Below are 13935 nucleotides of genomic sequence, written 5' to 3' on the forward strand. Positions count from 1 at the left end.
TAAACGCCTCAGATCAGTGTGCACCTTACGTCCATCAGCCTCAAGTCCAAGATCCAAACAATGACATTCATCTATAGGTCTAGGATACTTTCGAGGCGGTACTCTCACAACAGGCTTCAGCTGGGATAACTAGTGGACTCGTTACGGCGTTCGCCACAAGTCCTGCGACCCGTGGCGGAGCAATCACAGACCTTCGCTTATTCGGTCTAGCGATACTCAGGACTCAGGCCTCAGGTACTAGTACTTGTCCCATGCTATTCGCGTGGAAACATACCATTTGGCTTTCCTTTTTGAAGTTCCTTGTAAGCTTAGGTCTTGCGAATGTCACTGTGGTGCTTACATTGTACATAAAGCCCTCTTTCGCCTTCAAAAGAGCGACAGCATACGAACCGAACAATCTCTTGTGTTACCCCGCGGTTTCGTAATTGGACCCGAGCTTACCTGTGAGACAAATTCGGCCGAACGGCGAAGAGTAATACGCATGTTGCTCGTAATCAATTCTGAGTTCAAATAGTCACACTCAAATCGCATGGGCAAACGGGTCTCGGGGAGGAAGCATCGGCTTAGCAACGACGAGCCTATGATCTTTCGTCAACAAGTTCCACAGGGGAAACCCCCCTGAGTGGAAGGTAGGATCATATGAAATGGAATCCAGCAGCTTTGCGCCCCTGGAATTAACTGTAGCTCCGAGTTGGCTCCGAATGCCAGCAGATTCGAAGACCAAGTTGAATCTTGACGAGACAGACGAAGCCCTATAGGACGTGGACAGGAGCTAAGCTTCTACAAAAGGTATCACCAGCGTCAACCAATAACCGCCGCCGCCACAGACACTGGTGGTGGGCCCCACCTGTGGGCAAAGGGCAGACGGCGCAACTCCATCAAGTCTGCACTGGATTGTCGGAAATGGCTGGAAAAGAATACCGTCATAAAGCGTAACAACTATCGCTGTCTTTTTCAGCTGTGAAGGCAACCTTAAAGTTGTGCGTATGCCTACACATGCCACCCTCCGGTGTTTAAGAGCAAATCTTTCCATAATTAGTGAGTCCAGGCCTTCACAATTTCACAAACGGATTTGACCGATGGTTCTGAAAGTATTGTCTAGACTGAAAGCTATCTGTCACAAGATCGCCTCCTTTTTGAAATCTAAAGTTCATGATCTTGATAAATGCAACAGGTAACCCTACCGCCTCAGCAAAATGCAGACCGCGCACCCCACTCAAACGAGGGAGTCATATTCCCATCGCCACCGCACAAGTGATACAGTTTTCCGGTGTCTGATTCCTGAAGGTACCACATGATATGTTCCCAGCCCCTGTCAGAGCTCCACAACATGCGTACCATGCACCAAGGCACGTTGACATATATAAATTGGCAGCTCTTCTAGGCCCAGTAATATCAAGCCATGCGCGGTAGGAATGACAAAGTCGGCATGGAGGATCCTGTATGCAATTGTACATTAGAATATCCCTCGAACCAACTATATCTCATTCGCAGCCGTCACTGCAGATCAAGGGCCCAGAATCTCGGTACTCTGGATTATCCAATAGCCCAGGCTTGTGACGGACCCTACGTGAGTGCACTGCTTCAAGCACGACTCCATGCTAGAAATCAAGTGAACAGCTGTTTGATGAAATAGGTAAAAATAATTTGCATTCTGCACTTGAAACATATCCACAAGCAATTGCGTGATGACATGCGAATGCATGCAGGTTCAAAGCTCATCGCTTGCAAAGCCGCCACATCAATCGCGCCAAAGCTAGTGACAAATAAGCCTGACGTCTTGGAGTGGGCTGCCATATTACTCACTGACTTCAAACAAGAAAGATAGCGACGCCAATTCCGCGGCTATCACTTAAGAGCGATTACCTGCAGAACATGTTGGGATATGAAAAAAAAATACAGCCGACTGCCATGTATGTAGGCGCAATAACGAAGGTTCCCGGGCGGACCGAGCATCCAGCGGAAATGAAGAGGCAGACTGTCCGGAGGGACATGTTCAAGTCCACCGCTTACCAACATAGTATGGACCTTGTAGTCCGGTGACCGGATCGAGATGAAGAACAGGGCCACACAAACTTGGGAAATTCAAAACAAGAGAACCGTCGGTGGCGTAAATTCAGCCCAAACAACTAACCTCAAGCTCGCAATAAATTCCAGGTATTAGGTATCTTGCCAAGTGTTTCAAATTACAGCTAGTTTAGCTCACCTACGCGGTAATGAGTTTTGCAGAAGCGGCTAAGCATTGAACAAATTGGTGATATCTTCTACGCCACTCAAACCTTGTCGAGATCTAGATGGTGCTGGACATCGCCAGATATTGTGTGTCCAAAGGGGCTTCAGTTTAATTAAGACCAGTACTACAAGCAGCTGGGCCACAGAATATACGGGGACTCACTTAATCTCTGCGAAGCAATTCTCCCATCTCCAAATCATCGGCTTCGTCCCTCGGAGGAGATATAACCAATCCTTCGGCCATCTCTCTTTTCACGCAAAGTTGCTCCGCGATTATTACTGTTGATGCTGACCATGCGAAAATGACGAGCCAGAAGAACAAGGAAGTGGGTATTGAAGCCGAGTAATAAGTCGTGAGTACGAGGTGACTGAAGACGAGTGTTAGCGCGAAATCCAAGATGAAACGCGGTCGTCGAATGAGAATACATAAATAGTATATGCTGAGTATGATTAGTTTCTTGCAAGCGTCTTGGACTGTACAACACATACTCTGCAAAGGATGCGATCATCCATGAAAATGCTATTACCCAGCCTCGCATAGGGTCGGTCCATCCGTCCCACCTGCCTTCCTCCCACCCGGAACCGAGTTGTTTACCACCGCTCCAGGCGCCATAGTAAGCGTCCCACCTGTCTTCGCCCTGCATTCCGCGTACTGTGGGACGGCCGGCCATTTCTCGCCAATCCATTATCATCCCTGGTGCGGCCTCCCTCTCAACAATAGCTTATGACTCAGCGGTTATGAGACGCACCGACATTCGTTGCCCCTCCTTCAAACACGAGTGCACCTGCCTCCGCAAATATGGACAATAATGGAGGGATGAGGACAGATAGGGTTAGATAATGGAGAGTTTGTATTGAAATAATCTAAGGTGGATGTAGACGGTTTAGGTCAATGTGGACAGAACAGAACAGAACAGAACAGAACAGAACATACCTGAGATATAATGAGGATTGGATCCCAGCTAGCGTTCGATGCTCGAGATGACGCCGCCATCATTACTACAATACTAAGTCAGCTTTCAAGCTTCAAGCTCAAGTCTCAGAAGGCCGTCTGCCGCACTTGAAGCCATAATGTGCTTATGTAATTAAAGGGTGCGCACTGCGTAGCGCTTAGCACTGTTAGCTAATTCTCATTCACTGTTCGGTCGTACTACTACGTTGAGGTGCCAAGGGAGTCGGTAGTTATTTCCTGCTACGAAGAGTCTGGTTTGGCGTGCGGCAATGTCTTACAGGCATGTCAATGGAGGTGATGAGGACTTTGAAGACAATTCAAACGATAGCCCTCACGGTCTTCTGGCCTCTCGCTCGAGGATTACTGCAATACACCCAGACCTGGCCATTAGACCTTCTGTATACTACGAAGAAGGCCCCTTCGACGCGCCTTCCTCTGATGAAAGCGTGGGTCTCATTGAGAAGCAGGATCATGTTCTTTCGGACGACCCGAATGTCTTCGGTGACACGGAGCCGGGAAACGGCTTGCTGGTAGGAGGGAACAAAGTCAGTCATAACTTACATTGCTCTCATTTCTTTGCTTACATTGTATCAAAGAGGCCCGCTAGCCTAAAGTACCTTATCATCTCTCTAGCATCGCTGGTTTTTCTTTCTGCCTCAATTGGACTGTTTGCTGCGACATCTCTCTACAATGGACAAACCTATCGACTACCAGGTGCCAGGAAATTTTCCTTGGACCATATATTTAATGGAACATTCAGTGCTTCGGGGGAGCAAGTGAACTGGGTTCCAGAAGGTCAGTTGTAGCACTAAAACAACTTTTGCCCTCATGGAGATATTTCGTAGCCGGCGATGGAGTTTTCTCTATCTTCCAGAATGGCCAGATTCAGCTTGTTGACCTGAAAAGTAATAGAACGACTAACCTTGTCTCCATGATGGACATCAAGGACGTAAGTGCCCTTCTCTCCAAAGTCATCGTGCATTAAATTTAGAGCTGTCCAGGATGAGGGGAACATTATTTTTTGGACAGATTGGAAGCTTTCACCGGATATGACGTATATACTAGTGAAGGCCGACCATCTTAAGGTCAAGATTCTCCATGAGCGTAGTCTTTGAATGCTGATGTGCAACTTCTAGCAATGGCGTCATTCGAGCTTTGGCAATTACTACGTGCACAACCTGAACACTAAAGTAACATACCCATTGGTGCCGCCCACTCATCCCCCAGTCACTGCTTATGCTACCTGGTCCCCGACTGGGCAATCTATCGCGTTCGTTGCTGCCAATGATATATACGTGCTTCCATCTCCGTCGTAAGCACCGTTTCGATGTTCGTACAACAAAGCCTTCTGATAGCTTTCTATCAGTGCTTCTACGCCTCCTATTCGTGTCACTAGCTCGGGGAATACATCTTTATTTAATGGCGTGCCTGATTGGATCTACGAAGAAGAGGTTTTCACAAATGATTACACGCTGTGGTGGTCTCCCGACTCGAGCAAGATTGCTTTTCTACGTCTCGATGAGACCGAAGTTGACGAATTTCGGTTCCCGATATACAATCCCACAGATGATTCTTATACTGTCGTTCCATATACCCAAGACGTCGTCATCAAATACCCCAAACCAGGCTACAACAACCCTCTTGCTTCCGTGCATGTTTTCGATATCGCACAGTATGAGCGATCTGAAACATCTTCTGACTCAATTGGCGAAATCTATACTTCCGAGCTCAGTTGGGAAGGTCGCTTCCCTGTAGTTAACAGTATTATCATGGATGTCACCTGGGTGGGTCAATCGACGCTCATTGTTAAGGAGGTTACTCGCGCTGCAGACAATGGTAGCGTTGTGTACTTCGACTTGACAAACATGGGAATTACGGACGTCGTGTACGGAACGGTAGTCCGAAGGCTTGGTAGTGATGGTGAGGAAGGTGATGAGGGCTGGATTCAAACCGTAAGTGACTCGCATTATTGCGTAGTCATCCTTTACTAAGAAGCTCACTGCAGGCCCAAAATGTTTTCCCTCTTCCGGATAGCCTGCGTTCAGGGGATTCATCTGCCTATCTAGATATTGTACCAAACGACGGCTACAACCATATTGCTCTTTTCGATCCTGCCGAGAGTAATACTCCACGTTTCCTCACTTCCGGCCCATGGGAAGTTACAGGGGGCATTAAAGCAGTAGATACGCAAAGAGGATTGATGTAAGTTACTATTTTTTAATTCCCGTCGGAGCTTCATGATTCATTGCGCCCATATCCCATCCACAGATATTTCCAAGCCGCGCGATCATCAATTCAACGTCACATCTATTCAATCCCCATTTCACCATCAGTTTCAGAATACGTGGAGCCAATCTCGCTCACAGATGAATCAACACCCTCTTCATACGGTGCTAGCTTTTCACCTGAAGCCGGATTTTATCTTCTTAATTATAATGGACCAGCTGTACCATGGCAGCGAATTGTCGATGTTAGCAATAGTGGTGATGTCATCTCTAATTTCCATTATCAGTACAACTAGCGCTTACATCTTAATTTCAGATTTCGATTATATTCTGACGGACAACTCTGCATTAAATGCCACGCTAACTGAATTTGAATCTGCCGCCGTCACATATTCGACAATAGACAGTGATGGCTTTGGTTAGTTTATTTGATGCGTCCTTCTCGCGATGAAACTATATACAGCCCCCAGAGCTAAACGTAAAGGAAATGCGCCCTCCTCGCATGGATGACTCAGGGCGGACGAAGTACCCAGTCTTATTCTACGTGTCGGTACCATGCCTTTTTAAAAGCAAACGCGCTTATTTCTGATGCTTTCAGGTATGGTGGGCCAGAGAGTCAGCAGGTCAATGTTGAGTACAAACGAGACTGGCATGAATATCTCGTTTGCACACTCCAGTATGTTGTCGTCGTCGTGGACGGTCGGGGGACTGGATTGAAGGGGCGGAACCTGCGCAACCCAGTAAGGAATAATCTTGGCTTCTGGGAGACCCAGGACCAAATCAATGCTGCACGGTACGGAACGCCTGAAATTATGAGATGCGATATTGAACATCTGGCAGCATCTGGGCTGGGAAAGACTATGTTGATCCGAAACGTATTGGAATTTGGGGATGGGTGAGCCATATTCTGGATTCTGTGGCTAATATACCAATCGACTACTACAGTCTTATGGCGGGTTCATGGCTTCCAAGGTTGCCGAAGCAAATGCCGGTATTCACACTTTGGCCATGGCCGTTGCTGTATGTGCATCTCTCACTGACAGAGTCATTGCACTCACTAGCAGGTCTAGCCTGTGACCAGTTGGAGACTATATGATTCTATTTATACAGAACGGTACATGGGCTTGCCTGACAATAATCCTAGAGGATACATCAACGCCTCCGTTTCACATGTAGAGGGCTTCAAGAGCATAGACTATCTGCTCGCCCATGGCAGCGGAGATGACAATGTCCACTATGCAAACACAGCTCACTTGTTGGATATGTTCACAGAAGCCCAAGTCAGAAACTTCCGTTTCAGGATGTTCACAGACAGGTTCGCCACTGGAATTCATTCCATGTAGTACAACGCTGACTGTTTTCTGTCGAGTAGCGATCACTCGATTACTCGCAGAGGTGCGTATAGAGAAATTTACGAGTATATGGCTCTATTCCTCGTTGAAAAGTGGGGGAAAGGTGGCCGGCGACGGGGTTGGTAATTGGATACTCGACCTATGTGCAATATGTACATAGATCTTCGGTTTTCGTAAATTTTCACATCAGAAGCGGAAAATGCGGGTATAATCCGAGTTGGCTATTTGGGGCGGAATCCAAAAGAAGCTAGTAAAAGTTTACTACTGGCACGAGTACTAGCCTCTAGGGCGCCCAAAACCAACTCTAGCATGGGCTCAAACCATCTTGCGTTTCAGAAATCGATTTTGGGGCTGAGAAACCGCCTCAATTAGTACGACTCGGATCTCATGGGTGTAGCTAACGATCTTCACTGTTCCGATATGGCGGCTCCTAGTCGGTTTCGTGCAGATTTCCATCCATAGGCTTCATCCACCTAGCGGCGAACTTCGGTGCAGAAGATCCTAGAAGGATCACATGCGCAGGCAATGCGCTGGAGTACAACTTACGTGACGGCAGGATCCGTATACTGGGTAGACATTGGACGGATTTGCTTTGACGCCCGGTTTCAGGTTACGTTGTCGCCAGACGACTATTCTGCATGACAATTGCATGTAACATTGGCTCCTACTACTTACTATATTTGAAGCCTTGCTTCAATTCGTCACTGTGCACGAGGAATTACAAGTCCGTCATCCCTTAGATCTTAGACCTTTCTGGCAACTTGGCACTTGCTGGCAATCAAGAATACAAGACAAACTCGAAATCTTTCATCTCCGGGCGATCGCCAATGGAAGCAATACATTCAGCTAGGAAGAGAGCGCCCTCCGATACCCGAGAGCATAGCATATTCTGCCCAACTTGGTGCGTGTGGTATCTTCAGTACGGCTGCTTAATCTACAACTAATGCAGTGATTCCGATTCCAGCCGATTTCACAGCACGCCTTTTGATTCGTTCAAGAAGCTAACACTTGTACGGTCAAGTGAATATATTGATCACCGGATGACTGCGCAGTCTTACAACGCACAAGACTGGGTATCATTCACATTCCGACCTAGCTGCGCCTGATACCACCTCTGCTGGCTGGTCATATCTTTGGGTGTCATGTCATGTACGCAACTGTTCTTGCAGTCAGCGCCGGAAGGCTGGGTGCGCATTACCGTGACTAGAGGAATAATGTGGACCAGGTCGATATTTCCATCTCGAGCTCCCGAAGGACAGTACTACCTATTTCACGGCACTAGGTGGTTTCAATTTCCGACTAGAAGTTCTTACATGATTCGATCATGGTTAACTCCGCCTAAGGTTAGTTTCGAGTCACTTCGGGGGATGGTTTGGCAGAGCAGGTACTAGGTCGATTCCTTGCCCTATACAGCTGTCGCACGCTATTTCATTCGGACATCACCACTCTCACGGGGAAGCTCGGTGCTCTTTGCTCTGCGCGACAACTGCAATCGAGGTGTGGGGAAACTCAAGAAGATGTAGATAAAGCAGCGGACCTGTTTTACTCCCTCAGCTATGGATAAACATATGACACTGGTCAGCAGGGTTGGACTAGTAACTTTTCCGTGCGCTCAATCACGGATATGCTTCTTTGAGCTGCTCTTGGACCATTATGGTGCTCGTTATCGGGGAATTGTACACATCGCCCTCATCTGGCAACAAATTTTAGGCGCGTGGAGCTTTGGAGTCTGGTCATGCTGAAAACGGTAAGCCTTGTCGTCTCCCATTTCATCTTCAAATCTGCTTACGGAGCTTTCCACATGCCATTGCCCTCAAGAAGTCCTTAAATAGCTCTCAGACGTGATAATCGGATGCAGTCGACGTTCTGGAAATAGAAATCTTTGTCTCTTAAACAAAGCCCGTGATATCCTGTCCTTGTTGCCTAAAAGACCCTAGACTGGACACGCCCCGAATACGCTCTGGAGGGGGAGTACATAGCGGACACGTGATTCTCACTGTTACCTCGAGGACCTTTCAGGCTCGGGTCATTGCACATGCCCAACACATCGAGAGAACAACCGACCACGCTGCACATCTACAATTTCGGGAGTGTGTTTGGTAATCGCAAGATTATCAAAGGGGAAGACAAGACCACAACTTTGTGAGTTTTGAGGATATTTTCGATAGCTTCTTTTTACTTTGTCTATCGCCGCTACAGATATTTCATGCAGAACACTCGGGGTTCGATGCACTGGACTTTTGATCTGCATGCTGATGGCTCAGATGGTCCTCTGCTTTGTCGAGCTCAGTCTTCGTACAATGGACCACCACTCTTGGATGAAGTAAACCATGGGCCTACGATTTTATCCATGACTGGTATCAAATATCCAGTCAAGATGGAGAGGAAGCGTGGGGCCTTCAACGGAACGGTTTTCTTCGAGGGTCCCGACCATAAGGAGTATCGCTGGCAAACGACCGCGCGGCTGTTTAGTGCTGCGATGGAGGTGCGTACAGGAGCGGGTCGGACATCCCAGCATTTATCACGTAGCTCTCGTCAGTGTTTGGATGCCGAGGACGCCCTTATAGCGACATATCGTGTTACATCCATGTCAGTGACGAAAGATGGTGTTCTTGTTGTTCAACCCGTACGTTCTCATTCTGCGATCCCTGATCTTTGTAATCATCTCTACGACAGTCGGGGAAATTCATGCTAGACCTGCTCGTCGCTACCAGCCTTGCGATGCGCACACCCAATAACTGAAATGTCTTGTGGATACGCCCTCTTTTACCTCTAATTGGAAGAACTATTCTGAAGCACGTGGTCATTCCTTTTGTGCTATTTTTATTGCGCGGGTCGTATCTTCGTAATTCACCAGCATCGGCAATTTCTATTGGTATGCATCCATCTACGTACAAACAAAGGCAATAGCAAATGGTGCATAGTGCTAACGAAGGTTCATTTCAATTAACTTCGGGAACAAGCAGACTAAGCCGTGATCGGGTCCAGGGATACTTGTTTAGTATGCGCAGATCCATTCATCTTGCCCATGGCGGATACAGCTGAAGTTTTCTTGTGAATGACTCGGACCGTGGATTCCTTGACCGCGGTCATAATTCCTATATCGATAATCGATCTTTACTTTATTCTCTTTTCAATTGCCAGGCCGACTGCAAACTAATTGTTTCTCCCGCCCCTCCGGCGGTCTATTCCGACGTTGGTGACAAATGTCAATTCAGTATTGTTTAGATGCCCCACCCGGTTTTTAACTGTAAGAGTGACGTGCTGAATGATGCAGATGAGAATGTTCAGGCCAGTCCCACTGGTACAATATTAATGACACTGGCCACGTGGAAATAGCAGAAGTAACTAGGATTTGGCATCGATTTGCTGGCATGTAGGCCTGGCATTAGTTCAATGGCCTATATTGCCTAACTGTAAGCAAGTAGAGCTTCAAGATGTGCGTTTATGAGGATCTTTGCGGCATTACCGTTCGAGTTCAAACTCCGAAAGATCTTTGAGTTCTACTGAGCCCAGGGGCCGAACGCATATAAGCATCTTCTTGCACTCATCTTTCCACTAATATGCTTTTCAACGACACAGGTGTGTTGGTTCCGATACTTTGGCTGGTGTATTTTCTGCACCTCTGACTCGTGTTCCAGCGTGTTTTAGTATGCGGGTACCGAAAGAAACCATTCAGACATGGTGTAAGTTCTGAGTGTATCATTGAGGATCTAAGTGACACCGTACAATATTGCGACTAACTGCTCTACCTGCTGCGTACAGTGACTCATGGAGGCAGAATACATTCTGGAGGAACCAGTGCTGCCGCGTCTTACTTTTTTGCCGTCAGTCGCGAAGATGAGTGGACAAGCATACTTTGCAGAAGATCGATAGTGGTGAGCTACTTCTTTAACATCATATTTACCTTGTTAAGCACACTCCCTGTAGGTGATACATGCGAGCTGGATTTTGCACTGCGTCGCGCATTCGTTTCGTGTTCCAATTGTGGGCTACGTACTTGATGGTACGATTACTACGTCTCATGTTGTGTTCCTCAACCGTCAAACACTCTACTTATTATGGCACCCTACTAATTTCTCTGCCTATTTGATATCTCCCTGCCACATCTCATACCACTCCAGGATCTCATGTACCTCCCCACAGATGACTTTGATGCTGGACTACCTTTCAGTCGCATGGGAATCCAAGATCACATGCTCACCTCAGTAGTCTGCCCTCGATATCCACAACGGGCATCTCATTCTTCTGTGCCACGGAGTCAACCCCAAACATTTCTCCGCCGCATCCCGCCGAACATCCTCAAGAAGCGAAAGCGCCAGAGAGACAGCCTCCCCTACCCAAACGTACTGCATCACGATAGTGAATCAGGAGGCAGTCTCCCGCGACGTCCACGCAAACGCCGTATGCTCTCCTTGAAGCTATCGTCTTCGTCAACAGAAACTTTATCCGACATCGCGATTACAGAAGCACACGACTCCGCAGTCACTAACAACCACGGCGTTAGATCAACTCGTGTGGTTACACCCGATATATGCATCGCAAATTCTCCCCCCAATGATCACACGCTATCCGCTCCTCGTGACCTTACTCCTCCCTTCAAAGCTGTGTCAAAATATCAATCTCAGGGGTCATCATTGCACTGTTCTTTGCGAAATGATCATGGGCACGAGAAGGCCGTCGATACTGATTGTGCCTATGAACATACCCCTGAATATACTCTCACCGCGAACGATACCAGTTCTGTTACGTGTCTCAAAGATTCTCCTCCTGTGCTGGCCATCGACTTCACCCGACTGCAATTTCCTTCCAGGAACCGTTCGCGCTTGCCTCTTCTGCATTTAGAACCAGTCCCTGCAACTGCCAAAGTCGGGAGCAGGGAGGATGGTGAAAGTTCTACTAGGCCGGTAGCTTCAAATCACACTTTCAAGCAGTTTGCGCAGGATGTACCTCCAGCTACACAACAACCGGGCAATTCAGTGGTTCCAGGAACCTGCAGTAGCGAAAACCATGATAATACGGAAACCGTATCCCCCGTCACACGCCGAGGCACGCGAGTAGGATCCTCCAGCTCTCCTAGACGTCTTGACGAAGCTATTGATTCCAGACATGACACGGTAACATATCACATGGATCAACTTATACGGACGAGAAAATGTGCTACAGCTCGGGACGATGTTCGATTTGCAACACTATGGGAGAGCAATGCGATGTGGAAGGGCATGAGGTTTTGGCATGAAAACGTGAAAAAGCCGACATGGAATGTAGATATGTAGCATCACACATATATCCTCATGTCGACCCTCATGATGCCAACAAAGAGTTTGCAAAAACTAAAGAACGAGAAGATAAGGACTTGCAGAGTGATGAGAATTGTGTCATTACCCTCTGTATAAAGTAAGTAAGATACTGAGCGCTGAACGTTCCCAGTGAGAATCGGACCTCACCGTATCGACGGAAAACGGCCGAAATATTGATGAGCCACGGACGCAGGATTTCCGTAGAGAATGGGACTTGTATCGTAGATTTTCTAGCGACGCTGTTCGAAGGAGATCTCACAGTTTCACGCTGATTCTCGCACATGATATTTCCGTCGATTGTCGTAGATTCATAACCGTAGTCGTACCACACAATAAAACTACGGAAATCGCGCGAAAACGATGCTGATATGCATTGCAAGAACAAACAAACGACAGCACAAAAATGATAGCTTGTTGATACTGCCTGCTGCAGCCTGCGGGCCTGCCCACCTGGTCCTCCCCTGCTGCCCCTTGGTCCTCGCCAGCAGCCCACCTGATGTCAACCTCTCAGCCCGCGGTGGATGCCAACTAGTATAAGGTGCCGGAAGAGATCTTTTTTTTTTTTTTTTGCATCAGATTTAGTCCGTTGGGGTCATTGACCCTATGTTGGACGTGTTTCGTCATTTGCGTCTTTCTCTTCATGGGACGGGGCAGGTATATGTGCTGGTGCTGTATATGGGACTGACACGTACTCCCCGAAGAGATCTTGTTGATGATGTCGACTGTATTGCCGTTCCATATCTGCTCCTGCTCGGAAGTGCTGATATCGCTTCTCGAACCATTCTGGAAATTGAGGATGGGAGTCGTGATAATGTCTTTCGGCGGTGTGTCCTGTTTCACCTTAGGCTCGGAGAGGTTACTAGTAGACTCATCGCCAGTGATTCGAGACTTTAATACATCAGACTCAGGCTCAACAGGCCCAGATACTTTCTGCTGTTTTGATGTGCCACGATCGTTGAACCCTGTGTTGTCAACCTTCCTTTTTTTCTTGTCCAGGTGTGTAGCTGTCCATGAGGGATACCGTTCTGTCGCAATCGCATGTACCTTCCATCCGTTTTCGCACAAGGCAAGAATAGGGTGCAAACGTGCCATCTCCTCCGCAACTTCGTCGAGGATCTTGTTTCCGGCCTTGCCCCAGGTATCGGGAGCTCGGTCTTGCTTTAAGGCAGCCCAGCAGCTTTGCAAACTCTTCGTGATGCAAGATATCTCGGACTCTTCAACTGGCTCGCCATCTGCATCCTCAAGGAAAGGAAAGGTTCCGTGTTCAGCGTACTGTGCGTCGGGTGACTTCTTCCATGTTTCATACAAGCTAGACGTCCGTAACCTCGTATTTGGGTAGGCACTCTGGCGGACTCCCGTCTGGTGGTATCAAATTCACCTGAGAGGTAAAGGTGAATGGCATTCATGGCTTACTAGGGTGTTTATGGAAACAGAAGGCAAGTCAATGGGGTGAAGCAGTATAGAGTCGCACAATACACGCAGCTTAAAGAAAGACACCCACGATCCCTCCTAAGTTTACCTCGACCGTGCTTCACGTGGCCGGCATCCAGCAAGATGTCGAAGCTCATTTCAAGCACCGCACCCCATTGAGTTGTTGAAGATCATGACAGCAGCATAATCGCAGTGACAGTTTTTTCCAGTAGACAACGTATGGTGACAGGCTCACATGACAAGACGCTTCAGTTGTTGAACTTGAAGACAGGTGTTGTGTTGAAGAAGATGGAGGGGCATTGCAGTGAGGTGCGGCCATTGGCGGTATAGGGATGATGAGGAGATGTACCACGAAATTTGGTTGCATCTTGCAGGGATCTTGAGAGCCTATTGCAGTGAGCTATATGCATGCGTTCAAAGGAGTGAAATGACGATGAGCTAGA

General features: G+C 47.8%; 5 protein-coding genes across 5 annotated transcripts; 3 read left to right on the forward strand and 2 right to left on the reverse strand.

The window, feature by feature from the left end:
- Window positions 1-2207: 2207 nt before the first annotated feature.
- F5147DRAFT_423750 (integral membrane protein S linking to the trans Golgi network-domain-containing protein) lies at window positions 2208-3284 on the reverse strand. The gene is made up of 4 exons (XM_041429761.1): window positions 3167-3284; window positions 2982-3096; window positions 2722-2926; window positions 2208-2672 (listed from the first exon to the last, which is right to left on the reverse strand). The coding sequence occupies exons 1-4, from the start codon at window positions 3227-3229 to the stop codon at window positions 2396-2398; spliced, it is 660 nt and encodes a 219-aa protein (XP_041287063.1). The 5' UTR covers window positions 3230-3284; the 3' UTR covers window positions 2208-2395.
- Window positions 3285-3371: 87 nt separating this feature from the next.
- F5147DRAFT_423820 (dipeptidyl aminopeptidase) lies at window positions 3372-7020 on the forward strand. Its single transcript, XM_041429762.1, has 15 exons — window positions 3372-3729; window positions 3781-3979; window positions 4030-4133; window positions 4186-4269; window positions 4321-4496; window positions 4551-5136; window positions 5190-5386; window positions 5453-5667; window positions 5726-5827; window positions 5880-5955; window positions 6008-6202; window positions 6250-6304; window positions 6355-6429; window positions 6480-6724; window positions 6782-7020. The coding sequence occupies exons 1-15, from the start codon at window positions 3454-3456 to the stop codon at window positions 6885-6887; spliced, it is 2691 nt and encodes an 896-aa protein (XP_041287064.1). The 5' UTR covers window positions 3372-3453; the 3' UTR covers window positions 6888-7020.
- A 1485-nt stretch (window positions 7021-8505) lies between these two features.
- F5147DRAFT_423841 (uncharacterized protein) lies at window positions 8506-9661 on the forward strand. Its single transcript, XM_041429763.1, has 4 exons — window positions 8506-8508; window positions 8583-8903; window positions 8961-9387; window positions 9438-9661. Exons 2-4 carry the CDS (start codon window positions 8797-8799, stop codon window positions 9501-9503), a joined length of 600 nt encoding a protein of 199 aa, XP_041287065.1. The 5' UTR covers window positions 8506-8508; window positions 8583-8796; the 3' UTR covers window positions 9504-9661.
- Window positions 9662-11152: 1491 nt separating this feature from the next.
- F5147DRAFT_721382 (uncharacterized protein) lies at window positions 11153-12106 on the forward strand. The gene has a single exon (XM_041438865.1). The coding sequence runs from the start codon at window positions 11168-11170 to the stop codon at window positions 12035-12037; it is 870 nt and encodes a 289-aa protein (XP_041287066.1). The 5' UTR covers window positions 11153-11167; the 3' UTR covers window positions 12038-12106.
- A 538-nt stretch (window positions 12107-12644) lies between these two features.
- Window positions 12645-13467, reverse strand: F5147DRAFT_840526 (uncharacterized protein; the record flags this gene model as incomplete). Its single annotated transcript, XM_041444298.1, has 3 exons — window positions 12645-12697; window positions 12754-13293; window positions 13368-13467. The coding sequence occupies 3 exons, from the start codon at window positions 13465-13467 to the stop codon at window positions 12663-12665; spliced, it is 675 nt and encodes a 224-aa protein (XP_041287067.1). The 3' UTR covers window positions 12645-12662.
- Window positions 13468-13935: the final 468 nt, after the last annotated feature.

This window comes from Suillus discolor, assembly GCF_016758755.1.
Source record: "Suillus discolor strain FC423 chromosome Unknown F5147scaffold_86, whole genome shotgun sequence".
NCBI classification, from domain to species: domain Eukaryota; kingdom Fungi; phylum Basidiomycota; class Agaricomycetes; order Boletales; family Suillaceae; genus Suillus; species Suillus discolor.

What these genes read in the sequence shown, in the direction of transcription:
- F5147DRAFT_721382 (XM_041438865.1), top strand. Translation starts at nt 11,168, where the DNA reads ATGCTCTCCTTGAAGCTATCGTCTTCGTCAACAGAAACTTTATCCGAC.
- F5147DRAFT_423750 (XM_041429761.1), bottom strand. Translation starts at nt 3,229, where the DNA reads ATGATGGCGGCGTCATCTCGAGCATCGAACGCTAGCTGGGATCCAATC. An exon ending in CAATCCTCATTATATCTCAG is followed by an intron (nt 3,097 to 3,166) that starts GTATGTTCTGTT and finishes CATCCACCTTAG; the next exon opens with ATTATTTCAATACAAACTCT. An exon ending in AGGAGGGGCAACGAATGTCG is followed by an intron (nt 2,927 to 2,981) that starts GTGCGTCTCATA and finishes AGGCCGCACCAG; the next exon opens with GGATGATAATGGATTGGCGA.
- F5147DRAFT_423841 (XM_041429763.1), top strand. Translation starts at nt 8,797, where the DNA reads ATGCCCAACACATCGAGAGAACAACCGACCACGCTGCACATCTACAAT. An exon ending in GAAGACAAGACCACAACTTT is followed by an intron (nt 8,904 to 8,960) that starts GTGAGTTTTGAG and finishes TCGCCGCTACAG; the next exon opens with ATATTTCATGCAGAACACTC. An exon ending in GTGTTCTTGTTGTTCAACCC is followed by an intron (nt 9,388 to 9,437) that starts GTACGTTCTCAT and finishes TCTCTACGACAG; the next exon opens with TCGGGGAAATTCATGCTAGA.
- F5147DRAFT_423820 (XM_041429762.1), top strand. Translation starts at nt 3,454, where the DNA reads ATGTCTTACAGGCATGTCAATGGAGGTGATGAGGACTTTGAAGACAAT. An exon ending in ATGAGGGCTGGATTCAAACC is followed by an intron (nt 5,137 to 5,189) that starts GTAAGTGACTCG and finishes AGCTCACTGCAG; the next exon opens with GCCCAAAATGTTTTCCCTCT. An exon ending in AATAGACAGTGATGGCTTTG is followed by an intron (nt 5,828 to 5,879) that starts GTTAGTTTATTT and finishes TACAGCCCCCAG; the next exon opens with AGCTAAACGTAAAGGAAATG.